At 44.3% G+C, this 26294-nt stretch overlaps 1 protein-coding gene across 1 annotated transcript; it reads left to right on the top strand.

The window, feature by feature from the left end:
- The first annotated feature begins 1275 nt into the window (after window positions 1-1275).
- LOC115098847 (carboxypeptidase A1-like) lies at window positions 1276-24986 on the top strand. Its single transcript, XM_029615863.1, has 11 exons — window positions 1276-1371; window positions 3753-3834; window positions 4091-4225; window positions 5356-5454; window positions 6926-7027; window positions 11231-11332; window positions 16584-16694; window positions 17307-17397; window positions 19280-19479; window positions 23112-23196; window positions 24720-24986. Exons 1-11 carry the CDS (start codon window positions 1295-1297, stop codon window positions 24905-24907), a joined length of 1272 nt encoding a protein of 423 aa, XP_029471723.1. The 5' UTR covers window positions 1276-1294; the 3' UTR covers window positions 24908-24986.
- Window positions 24987-26294: the final 1308 nt, after the last annotated feature.

Here is a 26294-nt window from a genome sequence, read left to right as displayed (position 1 = left end):
TTCAGCCTTTCTCATAGGGGAGCTGTTCCATCCCCTTTATCATTTTGATTGCCCTTCTCTGTACCTTCTCCATCGCAACTATATCTTTTTTGAGATGCGGTGACCAGAATTGTACACAGAATTCAAGGTGCGGTCCCACCATGGAGCGATACAGAGGCATTATGACATTTTCTGTTTTATTAACCATTCCCTTCCTAATAATGCCTAACATTCTGTTTACTTTTTTGACTGCTGCAGCACAAAGAATTCATATTCTGTTTTTGCCTCCACCATCTCCACTGGGAAACTGTTATATATCCACCACCTTCTGTAAATAAATATTTCCTAAGATTACTCCTGAGTCTACCCCCTTTCACCCTCATCTCATGACTTCTCATTCTAGAGCCTGCTTTCCTTTGAAAAATGCTCACCTCCTGTGCATGGAAACCTTTGAGATATTTGAATGTCTTTATCATATCTCTTCTATCTCGCCTTTCCTCTAGGTTATACGTGTTTAGATCTTTAAGTCTATCCCCATATGCTTTAGAACAAAGACCACTGACCATTTTAGTAGCCTCCCTCTGGACTGATTCCATCCCTTTTGAAGGTGCGGTCTCCAGAACTGTACACAGTATTCACAAGTTATCCATCTAACTCCAGGTTATCCATTTAAATGCTTAGTTTTGAATATTGACCTCTGCAGTGCTTTGTACTTCCTGAGCAGTGTGTAGTGAAGAGTACCTTAGTTCTGAAGAATATAAAAAAAAGGAATATATTTTGTAATGCTTTGTAAAATTCATTCTGCTTACATTTTGAAAGCCTTAGAAAAGGTTGGAAAGGAAGGAGAGAGTTTTCCGAAGACGATGTTGTACATGAGAGACCTGTGGTGCTCTCAGATGCTCATGTAACACATACACCTTTCATACAACTCTTAGGCAGGGCCTCCTTATCTAAGCATTTTCCCCATAGATACAGAATAGGAGAAAACCTTTAATAAATGACCCCCTTAGGTTGGTCCAATGCCCAGGAGGAAGAAACAAGCCAGGCACGGATGATGAAATGAAGAGGGGGAGGGGGGAGGGAAAGCATACTTTATTATTAATGACCGGCACAGGCAGCACCTGTTGCTTTTCCGCAGTAATGAATTAGTACAGTAGAGTTACAGAATGTACAGGGAGGGAAGTTCAGTTCTGCCACCCCCAAGCAACGAGAAGGAGTCCAGACATGACAAATAGCCTCTGATAGAAGAGTCCTTGAGGCAGCAGGAAACATCCAGCACCTAAGTATATAAGCGCAGCTGAAGGAGGAGTCTTCCATGTCTGCAAACATGCGGGGTCTCTTGGTCTTCAGTGCTTTGCTGGTGGCTGCCCTCAGCCAAAAGCTCTTTGTGGGGTGAGTACATGGGTGAGAGTGTTTGGCTGCCATATTGGTCAAAGGAAAAAGTGGATACTTTGAGAGTTGTGATGTCTCCTAGGGAGGCGAGTCGTTTAAAAAACGCCAGGGAAATGACGACATTTGTTATGTGGCTTTGTGCCATTTCTCATTCGAAGTGACATGAAAAGTAGCGGAAAGTCATTTGGTTTCCTTCCGGTTGTTTAGCACGCGCTAAACAATCAAAACAAAATTAAATAAAAATTTTTAAAAGTGAAATAAATAGCAAAAAAAAAAAAAAAGAAAACAAGGAAACAAAAATGATTCCAAGCATACCCTTAATATAATTTATTGGACATAAACAGCAAACTATTCTGAAACAGAATACGGGAATATTATTTTACTTTAGCTTGCAGGGCTTTCTTCAGATAGCTCGGTAGTGTATTCTGAGGCAAGCAAACCCATTGTTTTGGAGAGTCTCAGCCTCCCACTGGCGGTCCCCGACCCTCCCCCCCCCTGAAAAGGAAAATGAAAGCTCAAGGTGCAGTTAAATCCAGCGCCTTGAAACCATGGCATGTAGATATATTCAGTAAAGTGGTCCCCTCGACTCTCCTGCCAGCGACCACGCGGACCCTCTTTCTGGAGACCAGACTACATCTGAGCTGCCAGCGATACGGCGCGACCACCTCATTATCCAGGACGGGATTTGCCATTGTTCTCCAGTTGGGTAGATAGCATGCAATATTCCCTTTTTAGCTTGCACCCTTCCTTTCCCAAGTCTATCCACACAAAACTCTCTTTGCACTCTGGAGGTACAAGTCAAGTTTCTACCAGCGATGACAAATCATTTGGCTTTCTATTTGAATGTTGCACATTTTGGCAAATACAACATGATTTAGGGTGATTGACATCACTCAGAGGGAAATGTTTTCGAATAGTTTGCGTGGAACCTGTCTATGTACATTTTTTGTTTGAGTGCAGAGATTTTCAAATTTGCCTGAATCTGCAGGGAAAGTATAAATAGTGTAGGAAGAACCCGCAAAGAGAAGTCAGAGTAAAGTAGGTTAGACTGTAGAGTAATAGTGTGACTGACGGCAGAAAAGAACAATCGACCCATCCAGTCTGCCCAGTTATCCCTGGCTATGCTGTTAAAGCAATATCCAAGCTGCAACAGTAGAAGCTTATTCTGCTTCTAGGATATTATTCCTTATGCAAGTCATTTTTTGTTGGCCTGGGGAGATCCCCCACTTTTGGGCCTGATTCACTAAGGCATTTCTCCCATTCTGTATCTATGGGAAAATGCCTTGATGACAATTGTGACAATGTGACAATGTGACAAATGTGACAATTTAAACAGCTACCAAAACTAGTGAGGCTGTTACCAGAACATCTGGCTGCCTGTTTTTTTCTTTATCGCTTCGTTGGCCGATACCTGGCCACCACCAACTAAACAAGGTAAGGTTAAGTTAGACCAGGCTGGATTAAAATAGAGTAGGCAAAGTAAGAGCAGGTTAGGTTAGAATAAGTTAGATTATAGTAGGTTAGGCAGTGGTTAGATTAGACTAGGTTGGGTAAGGTTAGATGAGGGTACGGTAGGCCAGATTAGGACCGAATAGGCTAGGCTTCGCTAGACTAGGTTAGATTGAGTTGAATTAATGAATGAGACTGGTTTAGATTTGGATAGGTAAAGTAGACTAAATTAGGCTACAGTAAGTTAGAATATATGTGACTAGGCTAGGTTACAAAAGATTAGGTTAGGCCCAAGTTTTTATTATCCAATGCAGTGCCACACTGAGAGAGAAACAAGAAGTTGCTTTTAAAGCTGCAACCAGTCTATACAATTTCATACTGTCATTTCCATGGGAGGTTCCACAAGCTTGCATGAAATTCAAGCTGCAAATGGCTTTTCTTTAAATGTGTGCATCCCTGGTTTCTAATGTATAAGCTACAGACGTCCTTATTAAGACACCACCCAGCCTGCTTTTAACAGAGGTAGAAGTTTAAAAGGAGTCCATTATAGACAAGGTGATTACAGGAGATGTGACCTAAAGAATAAGTAACAGAAAAAGGATGGAAAATATTGCTAGTTTCACAGTCATTTGCCAAGACTGAAAAGCCATCAATCAAAAAGTAACTAAGAGTAAAAGCTTTTTCAGCAGCTGATAGAAGTGTGCCCTGGAGCTGTTGGGTGATGGCTGGGATCCCTCCCAGGGGCTCTGAAGGCTGCCTTTACATTCATCTTAATCCCAGCCAGCCCGGTAGGAAAAGGTCAACCTGTATGGCAGAGAACGTCAATAGATTGGCCTTTCCAACCTCTTTTCTCAAGCATGTGGTTATTGCTTGGTGCCATCTTAGTATCACTCTCAAGCACCTTCCTTACACCATGCTTCTTCACTCCTCAGAGACCAGGTTCTGCGGGTCATAGCCAGCAACGAGGAGCAGATCAGCATGCTGAGAGAACTGGACGGCATGGAACACCTACAGGTAAATGGCTCTACCTCTGTAATTCTCTGTCTCTCTATCATGATAATACCAACAGCATTCAACTATAAAACTCTATCTCTAGTACCTCTTTCTATATAAAGTATCTGTAATCCATGTATCTGTTGATCTACTAATCTCACTATCACCTTGCACTATATATGGCCTCCATCTTTCTAGCTATCCATCCATGTATATTTTTATATTTGTAAAGCATATCATATACATATCATATAAAAAAAAACTGGTCTCCAATCAGGTTGATTTTTGGCGCAGACCAGATAAAGCCAGTCTTCCAGTGGACATGCACGTTCCCTTCCACAGCCTCCAATCCATCAAAGCCTTCCTGGAATATAATAGAATCCCATATTCCATTATGTTGAAGGACCTGCAGGTAAGAATGGCTTCTGGTTTTATTACTAATATCTATATGGCTCTCTGGAGTGGCTACAATTGAGGCTCAGGCTGTAGACATTAAAAAAAAAAATCAAGTTGAGCATCTCCAAGTAATCCATAACCCTAAACAAGAACCTTTAGAATGAAATTGCATGCAATATATGTACTATTTAGCATCCATTTACAATAATTTAGTGACTTCCTCTAGTAGTGAGAATAAGAACTACAGCAAGAAAATGTTAACAGAGCTTCTAGGAGATGGCTAGAAGGAGATACTCATAGTTGGTGTGATTGCTTAAGCTACTGCCTTGCAACTAGAAAATTGCTAGTTCAATCCCCACTAAGAGATGTTTATACACATCAGAAGTTAGCTTCTAAATAAAAATCAGCTTTTTTTATAAAGCCAGTAAAGGTCTACTGGCTTTATATAACTGCTTTGTCCAAAGCACTATTCTATCTAATTACAGTTTGTGATTTTTTTTTATGTATATCAGAAGAATCATGAATCTGAACCTATTAATTGCTCATGTAGGGATGTCCCGATACTTAGGATGGTCATAAAATCATAGAATGATGGAACTGGAAGAGGCCTCAAGACATCACCAACTCCAGTGTTTCCCAGCCCAGTGCTGAAGCTCCAACTGTCAGGTCTGTGTTTTGGAGTCATTCACAATGAATGTGCATGAAACCTTCCCACTTAAAATAGAGAATCAGTGCATGAAAACTTATTTCATGCACATCTACCGTAGATGTCCTGAAAACCCGATCTGTTAAGTGAAGCTCCAGGCTCAGGTTGGGAAACACTGATCTCTCTGCTCCATCCCTGCCTCTAGATCAAGTCACTGTATCTAGACTACCTCGGATCAATGTTTGTCTAAATCCGCTCTTAAAAACATCCAGAGACAGAGGTTCCATCATCTCCCTAACTGGTTCCAGTGCGTTACAGCTGAACCCAGCACAGAGTGAAGTTATATTGCAGGAACGCCTCAGTCGTTATCCTTCGCTCAAGGGCTCCCAGGTTTGAGCAGGAAACAGCCAGCTGCAGCTAAGGGGTGCAGGTGTGTGTGTGTGTGCAGGTGTGTGTGTTGCATGAGTAAATCTGTTCCCTTTTCTCTGTTTCATTCTCAGCTGCTATTGGACCAGGAACAAGAAGAAATGAAGAAGGCCAGGATGAATGAGCGGAGCACCAACAGCTTCAGCTACTCCACTTACCATACCTTGCATGAGGTGAGTCCCTTTCCTAGCCCTCTTTCTGACACTTTTAATTAAACGGGATGGTTGATTCGTTCCTGGAATATATCTCCTGGGCCATTTTTTAATTTAATTTGTTTTGTTTGTTTCTTTCTTTATTTGCCACTTATCTCCACCACAAGGTCAGTCGTTCCCTACTAGTCCATTGTTGTCCATTTCCATCCACACAGAGACCGGTAGCTTCTTGTGAAGTCAAATAGAGAGAGCTGCTGATGCTGCATTTTTGTTGGCCACTAGGTATCACTGCGAGAGCATAGCTTGGCTCAACCACCCCCTCAGAGCGCAGGAATACAACATCTGCTGCTGGAAGAACAGGAGCTTGCGCCAAAAAAACAGAAGCATTTGTCAGGAACCAGCCCTTTTTTTCCCCCTGCCCTAATGTTGTTGTTGTTGTTGCCATAATTACCCTGGACTGAAGGTTACACTCCCGAGAAACAGAACTGTGGACGGTGTGACCAAAGATATGATCCAATGAGATTATTTTTATCAAACTACTGGATTCTTTGTAGGTTGTGATGCTCTTTGCTGCACCAACCTAAGAATTACTCGGAGATGATTGTATGTTGACTTTTCTGAGCCCACATAGATCCCTTCGTAGGATGTCAGATGCTCTGAGCGTGCCATACAAGGGCTCATAGGAAAGACCTGTATCAAGGAGCAGAAGGAGGGTCCAATTATTTTTAACTTTCACACAAAGCTCTTTTTTCTACAATGAAGTTCTTGATTTAAAAGAAAGCACATGTATCTGTCATACCTGAATATAATCTATGCCACTAATTCTTTAAGCGAGAGGCTTCTTAGTACTGTGTGTCCAGGGCTGGTTTAAGAGTATTTAGCGCTGTAGGTGAACCTTTGGTCACACATCCCCTTGGCCCCAGTTTACCTATTGGCAGCGGCTCTAGCAGTGCTCCCTTTTTTGGCAGTATCAGCTTTACCCCTCTGGGCCTCCTTGCTGATGGGATTTTGGCACCTCCAAAATGTTGCCACTCTAGGCGACCGCCTAGTTTGCCTAATGGAAACTCCGTCCTTGTTTGTGCCAGGACCAGAGCTGTACACTCAGTTCTACATTCCCCAGCGGGTGCATGAAGGACGTTCATTAAAAGAAGCAGCACATGCCTGAACCATATTCCTGCATATAGGTCACTGAGGTCTATAGGTCAGTGTGATCCAGCTCTCCCTTCCATCTTCTATAGGTCTATAGGTCATCTTCTGAGGTCTATAGGTCAGTGTGATCCAGCTCTCCCTTCCATCTTCTATAGGTCTATAGGTCATCTTCTGAGGTCTATAGGTCAGTGTGATCCAGCTCTCCCTTCCATCTTCTATAGGTCTATAGGTCATCTTCTGAGGTCTATAGGTCAGTGTGATCCAGCTCTCCCTTCCATCTTCTTTCCTTATAAGCATTTCATGACATGAGCACACACTACTTCACCGCGTCTGTCCCTTGCAGATCTACAGCTGGATAGACAATCTGGTGGCTGAGCACTCGGACCTAGTCAGCAAAATTCAGATTGGCAAGACCTATGAAAATCGCCCGTTGTATGTGCTGAAGGTAGGTACCACATGCAGCAGACAATCCTCTTAGCTGAGTGGAAACACAACTAAACTGTATAAGAAAAGATCAGCCGCACAATTTCTCGTTTAAACAACTGCAATAGATTTGAGGGACAGCCATGTGTAGGGCTGCTCCAGAGTTTAGTAGCCCAAAGCTATAATCATAGCCCCCTTAGATGTGTTGCATTATTTCCATAGAACTCAGAATCAAGTGCACATAACTTCAAAGTTCCAGATTTTACCTCCCTTATTTTCAGGTGCGACCACTGAGGTTTTTGAAATAAGGGAAGTACATTTTGGAACGTTGACGTTGATACTGTGCACTTTAAGATGCATTTTAAAAGCTGGGAGGGCGCCAAAATCGGGAGATACACACGCATGTAGGACATGCGCGTGAGCACCCGGTCCTAATGTGCGAATATCTTGCACCGGAGGGAAAAAAAAAGGGGTGATGTGGGCATTTCGGGGCAGGGCCAAGAGATGTGTGCGCAAGTACTTACAAGCTGTTATGGACGTGGACCCTTGGACTGGCTAGAGTGCTGGATGGATCCGCTGGAGGGAGGCCTAGCCAGCAGGCGGTACAGGACCAGGAGACCAGGCAGGACCTTCACCTATACCAGCCCTCGTTCCCCGCAGGTTGAGCCCTTGGGTGCCGGGGCCGGCAGGACTTAGGCGAGGGTCTCCTGGCACGAAGAAATCAAAGGACGGTCCGAGTCGAGGCAGGCAGCAGTGAGGGAGAAACTGAGGCGGTCCAGAGGTCATGGCAGATGGCAGTGGAGCGAGATGGGGATCCAGGCCAGAGGTCGGGGCAGGCGGAAGACAAGCGAAGTGAAGGACGAGCCAAGGGTCAGGACGGGCAGCAGACGAAGGAGCACCAGAAGCCAAGCCGAAGTCAAACCAGTGAAGCAAACCAAAGAGGGAACAGGAGCAGAACCAGGAACTCGGGAGCGGAGCAAGGCAGGAGCACAGAGGATGCAGGAACAGGAACACAGGAACTGGAGAACGCAGGAGCAGCAACTGGACTCTCAACGAGTCGACCTCTTGCCAAGGCAAGGAGCAGAGATCCAGGCTGGGTTTAAATACCCCTGGCGTCTGACGTCATCTTCGCAGGCCGGGCCGAGATTTCCCGCCATGGCCCCTTTAAATCCCGTCCCGTTGCGCACGCCTAAGGGGCGGGGTCTGGATGAGGAAGTCAGCGGCATCTTCCTCTTTGGGGAGAGCGCTGCGGGAAGGCTCAGCTGCAGCCCGGAGCCATGTCGGAGAAAGCCGCCAGGAACTCCAAAGAGGTGCAGCAGGTAAGGGGGGAACCCGGCCGTGGCCGCCCGCGGCCGAAGGTTCACAACACAAGCCTGGGCGCGCAGCCAGGTATATTCTGCTGTGGAGGAGGTCTAAGTCTTAATAAAACTATTTCCAGGCATCTCTGAGGTGTTTGAGGGGTCTGGGTTAACTGGGGAGTGTGCAGGCTAAAGAACCAGGGGGCGTTTGGAGGACCTCGCCGTAGACTGGGAAAACTGGTGAAACTGGTCATGGCGCGGACGCGCGCCCGTTATAAAACTCCCTCGCTGATGCGGCTCAAACCTGACATTGCGTCGCTGCGTGTGCGGAAGCTTAAAATCAGGTGCACACATACATGCACCGAGGCTGTTTTATAAGATGTGCGCGCGTGTACACGCAGGATATATAATTGCCACATATCTGACCGTGCGTCCACGTACATGCTTGAAAGTTACCGTCTTTACTTTGAGTTCTGTGAAAACACATGGAAACAATGCAACGCAACTAATGGGGCTATGGTTATAGCTTTGGACTACTAAACACTGGAGTAGCCGTACACACACGTCTGTCCCTCATTTAAAAGATAAATTGTGCTAGGTAGAAGGTGCTGACCCTAATGAGTCACTCTCTGGCCATGCTGGGGTGATTATCTGCCTGTCTCAGTTTCCAGGCAGTTTGAGCTCACATAAACCTTTGTCTCATCTTTCCAGTACGATTAATTTGTTGCAAGGAAATCTAGATTTTAAAAGTTTGGTTTGTTACCTTGTTGCTGGTTGACTGGGAGGTTCTGGTGGGTCTTCCGGAGGCAGTTTTTAGGGACCAAACTCACAGACAGAAATGACCCAAGAGCTTCATGGAAGTAATTCTGATTTTGAACTCTTGGCTGTGGGATGAAACTGAAGATCTGGAGCCCATGGGTTCTAGACCTTGTCCTGAAACAGACTCTCTGGATGACCTTAGCTGAGTCCTTTTATTTGCCTGGGCCTTCCTCCTAGTCTGCCACTGATTCTGGTGATATCCTCTATAACCTCAGCTTATCTCACTGTGCCTCATTTTTATCTCACCCTGCCATGGATTTTCTGGGTGATTTTTGCCTTGGGTATTTCACGTTATCTCCCTGCCCCTCAGGTCTGACCGATCCTCTGTGTGTGCACAGCTGTTTTGGGGATGCAGCAGGGTCTGGTGTGATAATGAAGAGTAGGGGCTCCTGTCATCCTCCCCGCTTGATCTTGCCTTTCTTACCCCATGTTGCTCTTGTCCTTCTCATAGGGTTACCAGCTGGCTCCAGGTCATCAGAGCCAGGCTGAATCGTCCCTGGTTTTTACATAGGAGGTAAAACCAGGACTGGCTCAGCCTGTCCATGATGACCTGGAGCCCTCCCTGCTCTTGTCTCTCTCACCCCCTGGCTTGTGCCTCTCTCGCTCCTTCTTGCTTTTGCTTTTCCTGTTTTCCTTTGCTTTCGCCTCTCTCAACCCTCCCTCCCCACACTGCTCTCACCTCATTCCCATTCATGGTTTTCTAACATCTCCCATTCCTCTCTCCATGTTCTGACCTCTCACACTCTTCTCCCCTTGCTGTCACCTTTCATGCTTCAGCTTCTCCTGCTGAGCACTGCTGCTGCTTCTCCTCCCTTCCTTGGCTGATTGGCTCTTTCCACACATCAGGCGGGGAAGCAGAAGCTGCTTCTTCTGGCCGCCGTGGCTGCTGGGTTCCTATTACTTTCTCTGAGGTGCCAGATATAAAGACGCAACCAAGCTATGGCGTGGCAGGGCAGGGTGAGCTGATGGCGCTTGACTCGTCATCATCCCCCTCCAACGTCTCCCAGTGACACCGCTCAAAAAACCAGCTCAGCCCTGGCTGTTCCCCCTGCCGCTGGGCCCAGGCAGGAGGCAGCTTCTGTCAGCAGCGCCACATCTGGAGCCAGCTGTGCCTCTGCTTCCCCAGCTTGTCTTTAGGCTGATGTGGGTATGACCACCACAAGGCCCACCGAGGTCACATTATTTGCAGCATCCTAAAGATGTCACTGTCTATCTGATTTTAGGCAAGTCATTTTACCTCTTTGTACCACAATTCTTATCTCACCCCTGCCACTAACATTCAGTCTAATTCTTGATAAGTCCCATTATCTCTTTGTACCTATCTACAATTTGGTACTATTTATTTATTTATTTGTTTAGTTATTTATTTATTTATTTATTTATTTGTAGAGTTTTATATACCGTTATTTGGTAGAGCCATCATAATGGTTTACAAAATATGCAATTAGCATACAAAATATGTAATTAGCATACAATCAAATGGAGTTAACATGGTAGTTGGGAACAGTAGAGTATTGTGAACAGTAAACATTTTTTCTTAGTAGTTGAATAACAGAATAGTGAGGAGAACATTTTCAATGAACTTAATGAATCAAGTGAGAGAGCAGGGAGGGGTGAAAAAGGAGGGTACATCAGGAGAGCATGAAGAGGAGGATTATGCTTGCGAGTTCTGTTGAGGGCTGGGATGATCAGGTGTCAGATAGTTAGAATAGAGTAATAATCTAATAATTATAAGATCCACATTCTAAAATCTTCAGGGAATATTCCTGATTGTGATTCTTTAATTGTTCTTGTACCATAAAATACTAAACATCTGGAATTCCTAGGAAGGTGGGTCCCAATGTCAGTGGGATTTCATTCATTTTTAATTGGGAGTTTAGCTTCTTGAGAACCAGAGTTGACTTTGAGTGCTTTTTTTTTTTTTTTTTTTTTTTTTTTTAAATCTATGTCACAAATTTACCATCACTGGTATATATCAATAGTGGGATTCATATTATTCATGTACTTCATGCCTATAATGAATTGGAAATCATTGGAAAGTGGGTCATGCTTACTGGGACAAGTGTTTCTAGTTTGGCTTTCTGATAGTTTGCTGATTTATTTTGCAGTTCAGCACTGGGGGAACAAACCGTCCAGCAATCTGGATCGATACTGGTATTCATTCACGAGAGTGGATCACACAAGCTACTGGCATCTGGACAGCCAAAAAGGTACTGGTAGTGAATGGCGAAAGCACTAAGGCACTTGAGAACATTCCTCCATTCAAGGACACTTGTAAGCAATGCGAAAGAAATTCATCAGCAGTCAGAAAAACAGATTTACTTGCCTGCATTGCTCAGTGGGTGGCCACACAACTACCAAACCTTGGACCATGTTTGACCGAACTTTTGTAGCCAGGTAACCTATGATTCCTCTACAAGCTGATTTGGCCACCATTGGTCAAATGACCACAAAGCTTGTGGAGTGAGAAACTATTTAGGAACATAATCTGGAGCAGCTGCATAGTAATCCAATGAACACAATTTGGCCCTTGTCTACAGAAAGCCATTGAAAGAAATGTAAGATGCCACTTCCGTGTATTTCATGTTTTTGTACAAGGAACTCCCTTTTTTTGCATTCTTTGCTTTGTACAAGTCATGCAACAATCCGAATAGCTACCAAAAGTATCGAGCCTGTAGCCCAAACATCCTGCCTCCATGGAACCAGTAATGTTTCTGGGCAGTACCCGGCAACCACCAACCTGCTGATGCTGACCTGGCTGGTTGGCAGGGAATTGCACCCTATGCTTTGCAGTATTGCTAGGTTGTACGTCTTTTCTTTGTCCTTTGTTTTGCTCTTATCACTTTTTCCCTTGCCTCTGCCCTTGCTTGCAACACGTCAACCTCCCAACCCTTTTCCTACCATTGTCATGGAATATTACAGCAGATAAGGACCATTAAACCCATCTAGTAAGCCTAGTTTCACTGCTAGAGACCCCAAGTGATCTCAATCTTTGCAACTCTGGATCCTCTGTGCTTATCTTATGCTTTTTAAAATTCCATTACCGTTTTTGTCTCTGTAATCTATTTTAGTCCATTCCATATATCCATCACCCTTTCAGTGACGAAATGTTTTCTAATGTTGCTCCTATGTCTTTCCCCCATACCCTAATTTCCTATTCCTTATCTTGTGTTTTATTTATAAAGTTCTTTCCAAAATAGACTTCAAGTTGCTAGAGGGAACGATTACCAGAAGGCTCTGGATCATCTGGGACACATTGGTTCAGCACTGGTTTTAAACCTCCTTCACAAAGGAATACACAGGGCTTCTGCTCATGTTCATTTTAGGGAACTCAGAAGTTCCTATACTGAATGAGACAAGTTGACCCAGCTCCATCTGGTAATCCTATGCAGCACTGCACCATCCTCTTGCTTACATGACCAATCTCTCGGGAATACGTTTAGGCTGCAGGAGAAAATCCACAGCACAAACCATGTGTATCAAACTTGCCCTAATTAAACAAATATAGCCTTTCATAGAGCAACAACTTGGTTTGACTAGCTGGCTTCATGAACAATCACAGATTGTACCCCCAGTCCAATTTTTGGAACATCTCTCTCAAGCATGGTGGGATTAACAGCCTTCCCTTATCACATTGTGCCGGTTCTGTTCTGATAAGTATTTTTAAGGGAAGAGACTTTAGGAAGGGGTACCCTTAAAGGTTACTCTCCTGACATTAAAAATACCATGTCACATAAATCAATACATCAGTGCCACTAAGGATAATGTATTATGTTAAGCTCAGTTAAATTTATGAAATCAGAACTACTTATATACTCAGAGAGAGAAATGTTCTCAAAAATAATATAATCTTTATTTACATGAGAAAATATACAGTTAACTTCAGTTGAACATAAGAACATGCCATGCTGGGTCAGACCAAGGGTCCATCAAGCCCAGCATCCTGTTTCCAACAGTGGCCAATCCAGGCCATAAGAACCTGGCAAGTACCCAAAAACTAATCTATTTCATGTTACCGTTGCTAGTAATAGCGGTGGTTATTATCTAAGTCAACTTAGTTAATAGCAGGTAATGGCCTTCTCCTCCAAGAACTTATCCAATCCTTTTTTAAACACAGCTATACTAACTGCACTAACCACATCCTCTGGCAACAAATTCCAGAGTTTAATTGTGCGTTGAGTGAAAAAGAACTTTCTCCGATTAGTTTTAAATGTGCCACATGCTAACTTCATGGAGTGCCCCCTAGTCCTTCTATTATCTGAAAGAGGAAAAAACCGATTCATATCTACCTGTTCTAGACCTCTCATGATTTTAAACACCTCTATCATATCCCCCCTCAGCCGTCTCTTCTCCAAGCTGAAAAGTCCTAACTCTTTAGTCTTTCCTCATAGGGGAGCTGTTCCATTCCCCTTATCATTTTGGTTGCCCTTCTCTGTACCTCCTCCAAATCACATCAAAATGTCATATAAAGTAATTTAAATTAGATCAAGTAATCTAAATTGGATCAATTAATCTAAGTTGGATCAAGTCATTGTACGATAATAACACAATCAAAAATGATGTCTTACCATATACGAGTTAGAAGAGCCAGGACCTCATGGCATAACGGTAGCGAGTGACTGGACTTCACTGTATTTATACACTTTAGTCTAGGTTGGAGATCAGGGTTTATAAGTTAGAATACAACCTAGAAATCTGTGATCACCATGTGTATTTAGTCAGGGGAACATATATTTTATAAGGGGAACTCCATCAAATCATATGACAAAACAGCTAGGTGCCTTGATCATAGCTCATGACATTTAATTTAATAAAGTAAAACATAACACTTACACCTCTTCATATTGGAAGAGAAAAAAGGGAGGGGTAAGGGAATTCTAGGATGGGGCGGGATCTCCGGTTAAGAAAAGGAGGTGCCCTGCTTTTAAAGAGAGGAGCAATCATAGTTCACTGTAAAGGAGATTTCAGTCCAAGTTCATCATGTATACCAAGCTAGTCTTATTTTGCAAGGGATGCAGCTAAACATTTACCTCACTGACCTCAGATCCTGCACAGTCATGTATAGGGATTAAGCAGTTTAGAACATAAGAACATAAAGTTTGCCATATTGGATCAGACCAAAGGTCCATCAAGCCCTGTACCCTGCTTCCAACAGTGGCCAAGCCAGGTCACAAGTACCTGGCAGGATCCCCAGGGGTAGATAGATTCCAAGCTGCTTATCTCAAGAAGAAGCAGTGGATTTTTGCAACTCCACCTTAATAATCGATAATGGACTTTTCCTTCAGGAACATGTTCAAATCTTTTTAAATGCAGCTATACTAATAGCTTTCACCACATCCTCTAGTTTTAAATGTATTACCCAGTACCTTAATTGTGTGTCCCCTGGTCTTTGTACTTTTCAAAAGAGTAAACAACAGATTCATGTTTATTCGTTCCATTCCACTCATTATTTTATGGACCTCTATCATATCTCCCCTCAGCCTTCTTTTCTCCAAACTGAAGAGTCCTAACCTCTTTAGCTTTTCTTCATAGGGGAATTGTTCCATCCCCTTAATCATCTTGGTCACCCTTCTTTGTACCTTTTCTAATTCTGCTATATGTTTTTTGAGATGTGACCAGAACTGCACACAATACTCAAGATGAGGTTGCTCCATAGAGCAATAAGATGCATTATGATATTCTCTGTTTTATTCTCCATTCCTTTCCTAATAATCCTTAGCAATCTATTTACTTTCTTGGCTGCTGCTGCACACTGAGCAGAAGATTTCAATGTATTTTCAGCGATGACACCTAGATCCTTTTCCTGAGTGCTGACTCCTAATGTGGAACCTTGCATTTTGTAGCTATAATTTGGGATTCTCTTAAGAACATAAGAACTTAAGAAATACCAAACTGGGTCAGACCAAGAGTCCATCAAGCCCAGTATCCTGTTTCCAACAGTGGCCAATCCAAGTCACATGCACCTGGCAAGTACCCAAACATTAGATAGATCACAAGTTACTATTGCTTATTAATTACCGTAATAGCAGTTTATGGATTTTCCCTCTAAGAACTTAGACAAATCTTTTTTAAACCCAGTAACACTAACTGCTGAAACCACATCCCCTGGCAATGAATTCCAGAGTTTAACTATGCGCTGAGTGAAAAATAATTTTCTTCCATTTGTCTTAAATGAGCTATTTGCTAACTTCATGGAGTGCCCCCTGGTCCTTCTATTATCTGAAAGAGTAAATAACCGATTTACATTAACTAGTTCATCTCTCCCTCAGTCATCTCTTCTCCAAACAAACAGCCCTAGCTTCTTTAGCCTTTCCTCATAGGGCAGCTGTTCCATGCCCCATATCATTTTGGTCCCTAAATGCATCACTTTGCACTTGTCTACATTAAATTTCTCTTGCCATTTGCATGCTCAGTCTCCCAGATTTGCAGTGTCTTTTTGTCATTTCTCACAATCCTCTTGTGATTTGACAGTTTCTATACTGAGGGCCAAGACTCTAGAATTACCTAAACTGGTCACTTATACCTTGATTGCATCCTGTGCGTACCCTTTGTACTGAAGGATCAGCAGAACAAAGAGAGCAGAATTAATTTAATACGATTCCTCTTGTCTATACCAGGGAGAAGCCAAACTGTGTCTTCTCCTGCATCTAGAACAGCAGATTGATCTACTGGTGCTATGTAAGCCAGGACACATATGTAGATGTCTAAAGTCACTAATTGAGAGAGAGGCTGATATTTACAGGTATTCAAAAGACTTTAAATCCAAGCTTGACTGGCTGGAGTTCCAGGTGCACTGACAGGTCAGCTGTGGCATGTGAAAAGCTCTTTGAAGGAGTGTCTCCAGTTGCTGGAAAAAATCCCTTTGGTAGATTGCAAAGAGAATATATTTACTGAAGGGCCCAGATCTGCTTAGGAAAGTACACACAGATAATGGGCTATACTTGACCAGTCGGAATTCAGAGGGAATTGGTAAGACTGGAGTAGAGTGAAGGAATGGGCTACTGCTTAGCGCAATGGGCTGAGAACCAGGGAAGCTAGGGTTCAAAACCTGCTTATGTTCCTTGTGACCTTGTGCAGGTCACTCCATCCTTCATTGCCTCAAGTAAAAAGTTAAGGCCTCATTTACTAAGCATTTTCCCCATAGACACAGAATGGGAGAAAACCCTTAGTAAATCAGCTTAGAAGCTCTCTAGGGAAGGGAAATACCCACTGTGCCTGAATGTAACTCACCTTGAGCTCAGGTTTGAAAAGGTGAGTGATAGATCTAATTGTGTGTCCTCAGTTCTGCAGATCACCATAAAAAGCATTCTTCTTTCTTACACACACACAAACACACACACACACACAAACACACACACACACTCGCTGGCTGATTGAGAAGCAGCTGCTGTCTTCAATTGCAGTTCTGACCACTTGATTCTGGAAAGGGCTCACTAGAAGCCATGTTGTTTCTTTCTTCAGATAGCCAGTGACTACAGTAAAGGTACCATCGTGACCAGCATTCTGAACAACCTGGATATCTTTATGCTGATCGTCACCAACCCAGATGGGTTTGCTTATACCCACAGCACAGTGAGTGTCTAACCTTCTTCTCCTCCTCCTCCTTTCCTGTCCCGCAGAGATGGGGATTATAACTCCAGTTCTACAAGAAGGTTGTCATGAAGGTCAGGATGCAGAGGGCGTGACCAAGAAGGGAAACTGGAGTTACTAGAGGCATTGGTATGGGGGTAGAAGAATGGCCAACAGAGCTGTCAGCTGCCGCTTGTAATAGATTATAGGAGTATGATAACATAGATAAAAACTTTGAATCTGACACACCTCGGCTCTCAGTATGCGACTGCTAGAAATGAAGAAAGACCACAGCTGCTGTTGCGCAATCCCAGTCTCATTCAAACAGACTCAAGCAAAAAAGTGTTCAGGGTCTTGCCTCTTTACCCAAAGGCACACAAAATACATAACTCCCCGTCTGAAGACCCTGTCGTAACTACCTGTGAGCAGTTATTATGATTAATGGTAAACACAGGCCATGTACTGCACATAGGTATCTGAAGACCTGAATTGTCATACATGTTGGGATCTTGTTGGCCTTATAAACCAACATATCCATGTAATTAAACAGAGGGATGTTCTCAGTAGTTCGTCCCCTTTATTAATGAGTGCACTTTGCCTTGTATCTGTTTTCAGAACCGCATGTGGCGCAAGACCCGATCTATTAACGCTGGATCAACCTGCATTGGAGTTGATCCCAACAGGAACTGGGATGCTGGCTTTGGAGGTAGGCTGTGGTCATGAGGGCCGCCTGTCTCTCTCTCTCTCTCTCTCTCTCTGGCTGGTTATCAGGTGTTAGAAATGAATAAATATGTTATAGCAGATTGTGAGACGACTTCAGTTTGTTTGTTTGTGTTTCAAACTAAGGCCGGTTACGAATGGACTTCTAAAGGGAGACCACTGCACCTGCACAACTAAAGCTCATGCCTTCCCACCTCCCTATTCATTTATCACCTTCTGGAACCTCAATGTCGCTTACAGTGGATGTAGATGAGGGGCCATCAGTCATACTTCTAACCCAATGTTGTCCTTCCTACGGATGCATTCCCATGTGCTTCATACTATGCTGACATCATTCATTTCACTGAGAAGAGCCATCCAGCCCTCAGGTTCAACCTGTCTCAGTCTACCTATATGAATTAATCTGGTACAATTTCAGCCACTTGTGTTCTGCTGTTAATAATTTGTTTGTGGCCCCTATCTCTTCCCCTCCTCCAACAGTTCGGTCAGAGACAATACTTGAATCAGTGCCATAATTCCAATTGATTTTATTTGTAATATCACACTGATAGTACACGCAGTGTAAGACAAGGTACACAAGTCAGCGAGGGAGAGACAGGGAATGCTTAACGTGAGTCTAAAGATACAGCATATCAAATTCAAGATCTTACTGTTGGCCTTTAAGGGAATTTACGGGTAGCTCCCCTAACATTTAATGCTGCACTGAAGTTGCATCAACCTACATTTAGCCTTCGATCAGAGAAGCAAAATTTGTTATGCATTCCGTCATTCAAATAAATTAGACTTGATGAATTCAGAGAACGTCTTTTCTGTGTTCAGGAACCCACTAGCTGGAATACCCTTCCAAACGTTATTAAGCCTGAGCTCTCTTTCAAAATTTAGAAAATTGACAGAAACATACCTCTTTCAACAGGCTTTTAATAATGTGATATGTTGAGAGGACAGATGCCAGATGTGAGATGTGAGTGTGATTGCAGCAGCTTTTTTTTTAAAAGTTATATCACATTTTTACAGAGGGCCAAAGCTATTATACTGCTGGTAAATGGAAAGCTGTTATGAGCATACGCTGATGTGGCATAGTAATTGAGTGATCTATAACATCTGATAATGCGGAGCTTATTATTATGATTAGTTAATAAATGCACGTGTTTTTATTATTATGCTTTTAATTTTTAAGTATTTTTATTTTTGTCTACTTATGGTTTTATTTGTAATGTACGTATTGTTTATTTATTTTATGAATGTTCTTTGTAAACCGCTTAGAAATGTTAATAAGCAGTTTACAAAGAAATGTTTCAAATAAACAACATATACTTGGTGAGTGAGACCTGAGAACGGGCAATAACTCATTACCAATTGTCTGACTATATTGACTTAGAGCAATTGGCAGATCTTGGAAACCATGCCCTTTTTTTTAGTTCAGAAATTAATTTTTCATACATTCATCTTCAGAGCTGCCAAGAGTCCCAGTCTAAGGAGAGAGAGAGCGACATCTGCCCAGTCCTGTTTTTTTGAACTTACATCCCAGTGCATTCTGGTATTTGTAGTCCCTGCTTCTATCATTTGTAGTCCCTGCTTCTATCATTTGCTGCAGATTTCAGAATGCATTAGAAAAAGAGTTGGGAGAAATCCAGGACAGGCCTAAAATCTCCCTCCTTAAACTGGGTCGCTTGGCAAAGCTGCATGTAATGTGGATTTAAGGATCAGGTCTCTACACCTGGAAGCAACAGGTCCGATCCAGCAAATTCCCAGCCCCAGCTCTGCTGACCGCGTGCAGGGTGTGGGAATGGGTATCAGAGGACATCAATATCCTGTCAGATTCAAAAGAAATGCTTTCATTTCTTTCTTTCTTTCTTTCTTTTAACCAGGCCCCGGTGCCAGCAAGAACCCCTGCTCAGAAACCTACCACGGGCCCTATCCTCACTCTGAGGCAGAAGTGAAAGCAGTGGCGGACTTCATCCTGTCCCACGGGAACGTGAAGTCCCTGCTCTCTATCCACAGCTACTCTCAGATGCTGATGTTCCCTTATGGCTACACAAACGCTCTCACGCCTGACCACGAGGAACTGGTGAGATGTTCTCGCTGCGGGTGCTCCCCTGTATTACCCGCCCTTCCGTGAATCCAGCCTGCAGCGTCCTGCTAGACCCAGATTTTCTGGCTCTCTGATAGTTTTCTACTTTACCAAGTCTTGTCGTCATAACTATTAGTGTCATTTGCTTAGCGCTACCAGACGTACACAGCACTTTAGAGAGACACGGAAGAGAATTCATTTTTTCCCCCACCCAGGACCACTATAGCTGTGCTGAATATTGCAAACTGTTACTCTTGTAAAACTGAGGTGAGGGCATTCCATGCATGTCTCCCGCGCACGAATGTCATGTCTGATCGACTCGTTCTTTGTAGGCAGAACCTCTCTTTTACCCTCACTGTTACTGCTCAGGGGAAATAGAGCATGAAGCTGAAGCTGTGCTCGTCTGCTCGTGACATCACTGACAGTGGACAGGCCTTGTCTGATGATGTCCTAAGCAGGCAGATTGAGCTGAACAATCCATTTCTATGGAGCATGACAGTGTCCCTGGCCCCAGTGAGAAACTGTTGGGATTACTAATAATCTCCATAACATAAGTTACCCAGCTCCAGGAGGGAGATTCTAGGCCAGTCCTGGATTTCTGACTACCCGGTCCTGATGCATTCTAGTACTTATGGCAGAATCAGGGACTACAAATACCAGTGGGATGTAAATTCAAAACCGGGACTGGCCAAAAATAATCTCTCTTCTGGAACTGGGGAACTTGGCAGCTCTGTGCAAGGTCAGAAGCATCTATAGATTTGTAGGCCCTCCCTTCTTAGAGAAATTGAAAATGCATGATCTTCGATGGAATGGGCTAAAACCAGGACTGGTTCAGCCTCTCCCTTCTGACGTGGGGATTGTTGTAAACCTCAGCACCCTTTTTTGCAAATTGCCCCACAGTGCCAGGGACTTATTTTGGTCCCATAACATCCATATTTCCAGGCGCAGATTCAGTGCAGATCGTAACCCTGCCGTTGGCCCCATTGAATGAATGGCTGACAGTGTCCACTCTGTGCACTGCTCATTACATGCTGGAATATGCAGCCCCATTAAACATGCGATGCATTAAGGAGCTGTAGCGGCATCCCCAGTTGGCTTACTGGCTGAAACCAGGGAGCTACAATGCCGGAGTCCATCCAGCAGGGGGGAAGCTTAACCTCCTGGGCCCTTGGTGTAGTTGTGTCTGGGGTTATCCTCGTCAAATCCCAAGCCACTGGTCTAGTCACTGGGCAGGGAAGTCCTTGCAGAGAAGAACGGAGTACAAGAATAACACTTTCACTCTCCACCCCAAACCTTAGTGTCCCCTGGGGAAGAATCACAGAGTCCAGCAATGGTGTTAAAAAAAAAAAAGGGATACTTGAGTTTGAAAATCAAAATCCAAGCCAGAATAGAAACAGTATCAGAAAAATCAGTTAGGAAAACTCCTCCTAGATGCACCAGCATCCACTTCCACGATCTCTTCCCCTTGGAGGGTAGGGTACTCTCGTTTAATTCCAGCATGCAAAGGCTGGGGAAAGGTGATACAAGCCCTGGTTGAGGAATCTAACCATCTGCAGAAGAATCCAGAGGCTGTCTCAACCGAGTCCAGCATCTCTGAAATCTTCACGCCTTTCACCTTTGCTGCTGACGATAAGCAAAGGTAACAGAGTCGTAGAATCAAACCCTTGCAGACATGGGAGGGGGATTCCCGTCCTTCGGGAGCTGGTTCCAAATCCAAAAAAGTGCAATCTCTTCTAATCCTCAAAAAACTCCGCTCTTGGTCAGTTCACAGCAAAGTCCACCTCCTGGTCACTCCACTTGGGGAGAGGCAATGACCATCAACACAGTCAGTTCTGTCCCCCTGGAAGATGTCACATGCTCTGGGGGACATTTATAATGCACGTACACCTCCCACAAAAAATGTGGGGATAGGGCAAAGGGAGGAGTCCAAAATGCAAGATTTGGGAACCATGATAACGGCAGGCCAAGCCGGGTCACAGAGCTCTTCCCTACCGCCCCATTAACCAGGCAATAATTGCTCCATTAATCCCTGACTGCTCTCGCATGTCTCCTGCCTAGACGGATCACTCGGCTTTCCCTGCTACATACCTGCTATTAATTAAGTTGACTTAGAGAATAGCCACTGCTATTACTAGCAGCAGTAACACGGAATAGACTTAGTTTTTGGGTACTTGCCAGGTTCTTATGGCCTGGATTGGCCACTGTTGGAAGCAGGATGCTGGGCTTGATGGACCCTTGGTCTGACCCAGTAGGGCATGTTCTTCTGTACTGCCATTCTGAGCTGGAGATACGAGTCAGCTGCCAGGGTAAAAACCGGGCTTTACGTTTTGAATATTGACCAAGTTAATAGACTGATACAGTGGGTTTTTTTTCTAAGTTTTGATTTTTCTCTCCCTCACCTTTTTCTCCCCTAGTGGTGTCTGCCACGCACTCCACCCTTCCCAGGCAGCAGGTCGAGTCGGCTCAGGAGACCCTCGCCGGCCCAAGGGTCGGAGCAATGTCTCCTCTGAGGTTCGCCCTCAGCACCTGCCGTTGCCTGGCCGTCATCTTCCCTCTCTCCCTCCCCAGGCCTAGGCTCGGCACTTCCAAGGGGCACCCAGGCCCGACAGTGGATTCAGTCCTAGGTGTCCCCCACTGTAGCACTCACAGGGCTAAGTCTTGATTTTAAGTTAAGAGAGGTGCAATCTCTTTTAAGTATGTAGTCCTGTCTGTTTTCAGTGCCTGAAGCAAAGGGCATTTTTGCTTTGGCAATCTCACTGCCAGGGTGACCTTAAGAACATAAGAACATAAGAACTTGCCATGCTGGGTCAGACCAAGGGTCCATCAAGCCCAGCATCCTGTTTCCAACAGAGGCCAAACCAGGCCACAAGAACCTGGCAATTACCCAAACACTAAGAAGATCCCATGCTACTGATGCAATTAGTAGCAGTGGCTATTCCCTAAGTAAAATTGATTAATAGCCATTAATGGACTTCTCCTCCAAGAACTTATCCAAACCTTTTTTGAACCCAGCTACACTAACTGCACTAACCACATCCTCTGGCAACAAATTCCAGAGCTTTATTGTGCATTGAGTGAAAAAGAATTTTCTCCAATTAGTTTTAAATGTGCTACTTGCTAACTTCACATTCACTCTCTCACCAAAATATTTATCTCTTTAAATTTAAGTGGCATCACTCACCAAAATATATGTTCCTCCCATCCAAGCTACTCCCTACACTGACTCCCACAGACTTCAGTGGCATCATCACTTAAATCTCACCCCGCACTTCCACAGACTGCAGTGGCTCTCCAGTCACTGAGCAGTTTGAGGGATGTGCTCAGGATTAAAGATTTTTCTGCTCTAGACCTTGGCAAAGGGGAGTGTCAGTAGTGAGACAGAGATTGGCAGGGAGGAGGAGGAGGAGGTGCTTGGGAGGTGATCCAAAGAAGCCTGTAAAATACAATCCGATGCAGCAGAGTCCTTGGTTCTCAATTCTTGCCTATGTGCAGCCATTTTAAAAGCAGGGCCTGCAAGATTTAGAGGGATGTCCATACATATAATATCAGTGGAGGGAGGTTCCCTGGTCTGACTTAGTTTGCCTTTAGTTGGCCGACTCACCAACTACCAGTTCTTCTCTTCCCCGCAGAACAACCTTGCCAGAGAGGCTCTGACTGCTTTGACGTCGCTGCACGGAACCAGATACACCTACGGTACCACCATCGCCACCATCTGTAAGTGCAGCCTGAGGGGCGGCGCCCTCAGCGGCAGCTCGGACTAGATTTCTTTACTCTTTTTTTTTTTTTTAGGATGTCACGCATTTTTTGTTCTCTTGAATTTCTTTTTACGGTGGTAGAAGAATCAGGGCTAAGGTTAAACCAGCATACGACACCCCCCCCCCCCTCCCCGAGAAGAGCAAACCTGCCGCACATATTCCAGCCTGAAAATTCAATGCAAGCAGGGCCTTCCCAGCGCATGACGCAGAGCAATGGTGAAATACTCTTAGCGGCGATTTTACAGGCCATGATTTTACAGGCCATGTTCCTCAACCAGTCACTGTGTCCCCACAGATCTCAGTGGAATCAGCTTCTTAAAGATCCTTTCCCATCTCATCCAGCTCCATAGCCGTTAATGTCAACAAAGTCACAGAAATCAGTGGTTTCAGTGGCCTGAGAAAATGAGAGCAGGTGCCAAATTTTGTCTCAGCAGTTTCCTCCTATTCCTGTGGGCTTCCAGCAAAATCATTCATGACTCCTGCTGGGGTACTCTGTGTCGGTCCTGCCAGGACATCTTCCCAGTGTTTTTATTTTGTTATGTGATGTGATATTATTATGTTAATCGAAATTTCTAGACCATACCAAAGTAGAACCCCAAACAGTTTACAAAGAAAAAAATGGTAGAATAATAATAAATGTACACCAATAAAATAAATGAATATAAAAAAGTTACTACATAAAAAAATACATCAATATATCAAACTGGAAACAACTTAAACCAAACCTATTCTCACTAGGGAGGCTAAGTCATAAACCTGCTAACAAAATATTCATGTAGTGTTAGAATGCCTCACCCAACCAGATCCCTCAGCCCACCCAGTAACTCTAAATAATGCTTGCCCCCAGTCGCTGCCAAAGGTGCCCTCAAAGGGAAACTCCCTTAGGTTCACCTCTTCGGGAGCAAGCCACCCCCACAGCAGGGTCGGCTAACAAGTTTCCCCAGATGACATCACAGGGAGGGGGGCGGAGTCGCATTGGCATGGGGGCCCACTGGACAGCAGCAGCATCAAAATACCAGGGGCCAAGTGCACCCCAGAGGTTCCTGAGCAGGCTGCAAGGTCTTCCAGCCGGCAGCATCTTTCTCCTCTGCGGCAGGATCAGCTAAAGAGTCTTCTCTGGCTACTCATCTCTTCCTGCCCAGCCACAGACTGTGGCTCCCTGGCTTGTGTGCAAGCTGTCTGGCCACTAAGCGTATGATGGCTGCTGCTCCCCACGTGGGCTGTAAACACTGTCAACACTAGATCCCTAACCCTAGCCAGCAGAAATAATGATTCTACTAACTGGACACTACCCAATCGAGACCCGAACAAAGATCAGTCTATGGTTTTTTTTTCTACTAAATTGAGAATGGGAGCTTTTATACAGAATGCACTGGAAACGTAACATCTCTGGGCACCACAGAGAGGGCTTTTATCACAGAGAGAGTTCCCTCTTTGACTCTTTAAATCTTCTTTCCATTTCTTCTCGTATCTCCTTTCCAGACCAGGCTGACGGGACCACCATTGACTGGGCCTACAATGCCGGGATCAAGTACTCCTACACCTTTGAGCTGCGCGACACAGGTCGCTACGGTTTCATCCTGCCGGCCAATCAGATCATCCCAACGGCTGAGGAAACGTGGCTGGCCCTGGGGAAAATCTTTGAGCACGTGCGGGACAATCCCTACTGAGCCTGTGCTGGCCCTCTGGGGTCACTAAAGCCACAGCCCCGTATTTGAATGCCTGTCTTAATAAAGAATCTTTGCATTACGTTTGCCGTGTTCTCACGCAGGCGCGAGTGAAAGCGCGAGAGCATTCCCTAAGATGAATGCAGAGGAAGCACAAGAAACAGAGAACATGACTGCAGGTAAAGACCACAAGCCTGGTCTGCCTACTGTAGTTTTAGGGGAACCTTCGTTTTCAGTTTTTATTTTAAAGCTTTCCAGGGAATTTCTCAGTATTTAGAAACATAGAAACATAGAAACATAGAAATGACGGCAGAAGAAGACCAAATGGCCCATCCAGTCTGCCCAGCAAGCTTCCCTCATTTCTTCTCCCATACTTATCTGTTTCTCTTAGCTCTTGGTTCTAATTCCCTTCCACCCCTGCCATTAATGTAGAGAGCGGTGATGGAGCTGCATCCAAGTGAAATATCTAGCTTGATTAGTTAGAGGTAGTAGGGGTAGTAACCGCCGCAATAAGCAAGCTACACCCATGCTTATTTGTTTTTACCCAGATTATGTTATACAGCCCTTATTGGTTGTTTATCTTCCCTGCCGTTGAAGCAGGGAGCTATGCTGGATATGCGTGAGGTATCAGTTTTTTTCTTCTCCCCTGCCGTTGAAGCAGAGAGCTATACTGGATATGCATCGAAAGTGAAGTATCAGGCACATTTGGTTTGGGGTAGTAACCGCCGTAACAAGCCACATTGTAATGAACAAACATGGGAGAAAATCAGTGGGAAAAATCTGATAGGATGGAGTCGATGCAGAGAGCGGCTGCTGAAATGGTCAGCGGTTTTCGTCATAAAGCGTATGGGGAAAGATCTGAACGTGTATACTGCGGAGGGAAAGAGGAGATATGATAGAGGATTAAATGCACAGGAGGCGGTTCTCTTTCAAAAGAAAGGAAGATCCAAGATTTGGGGGTCTTGGGATGAGAGTGAGCGGAAGAAAAATCAATGTCTGAGTTCAAGAAAGCAGGGGAAAAGCACAGGGGATCTCTGAGAGAAAGGAAGGGATTCTCCATTGTACAGCTAAGTGAGAAATGTGCATGGGCAGACTGGTTTTTATCTGCTGTCACATTCTGTGTTTCTGTATAAAAACAATGTGGAAGGTTTTCAATAAATAAATTTAAAAAACCCAAAAGATATTTATGCATAGTGAAAGATGTGAAGCTTTTTGCAAAATGATGCAAATTTGCCACCTATAAGTGCAGCAGAATTTTGAAAAACTGCCATAACAAATCGTGGTCTGCACCTATAATGCATGACATCTTTGAAAGCAGGCAGCTCACAAACGCCGTGCAAAGGGGGTTTTGTGTATTGGAAAAGGTGAACAAGTGAACCAGCTTATACAG

This window comes from Rhinatrema bivittatum, chromosome 9 (genome assembly GCF_901001135.1).
Source record: "Rhinatrema bivittatum chromosome 9, aRhiBiv1.1, whole genome shotgun sequence".
NCBI classification, from domain to species: domain Eukaryota; kingdom Metazoa; phylum Chordata; class Amphibia; order Gymnophiona; family Rhinatrematidae; genus Rhinatrema; species Rhinatrema bivittatum.
The sequence above is the reverse complement of the archived record's forward strand: the minus strand, read 5'-3'. Positions and strand labels throughout refer to the sequence as shown.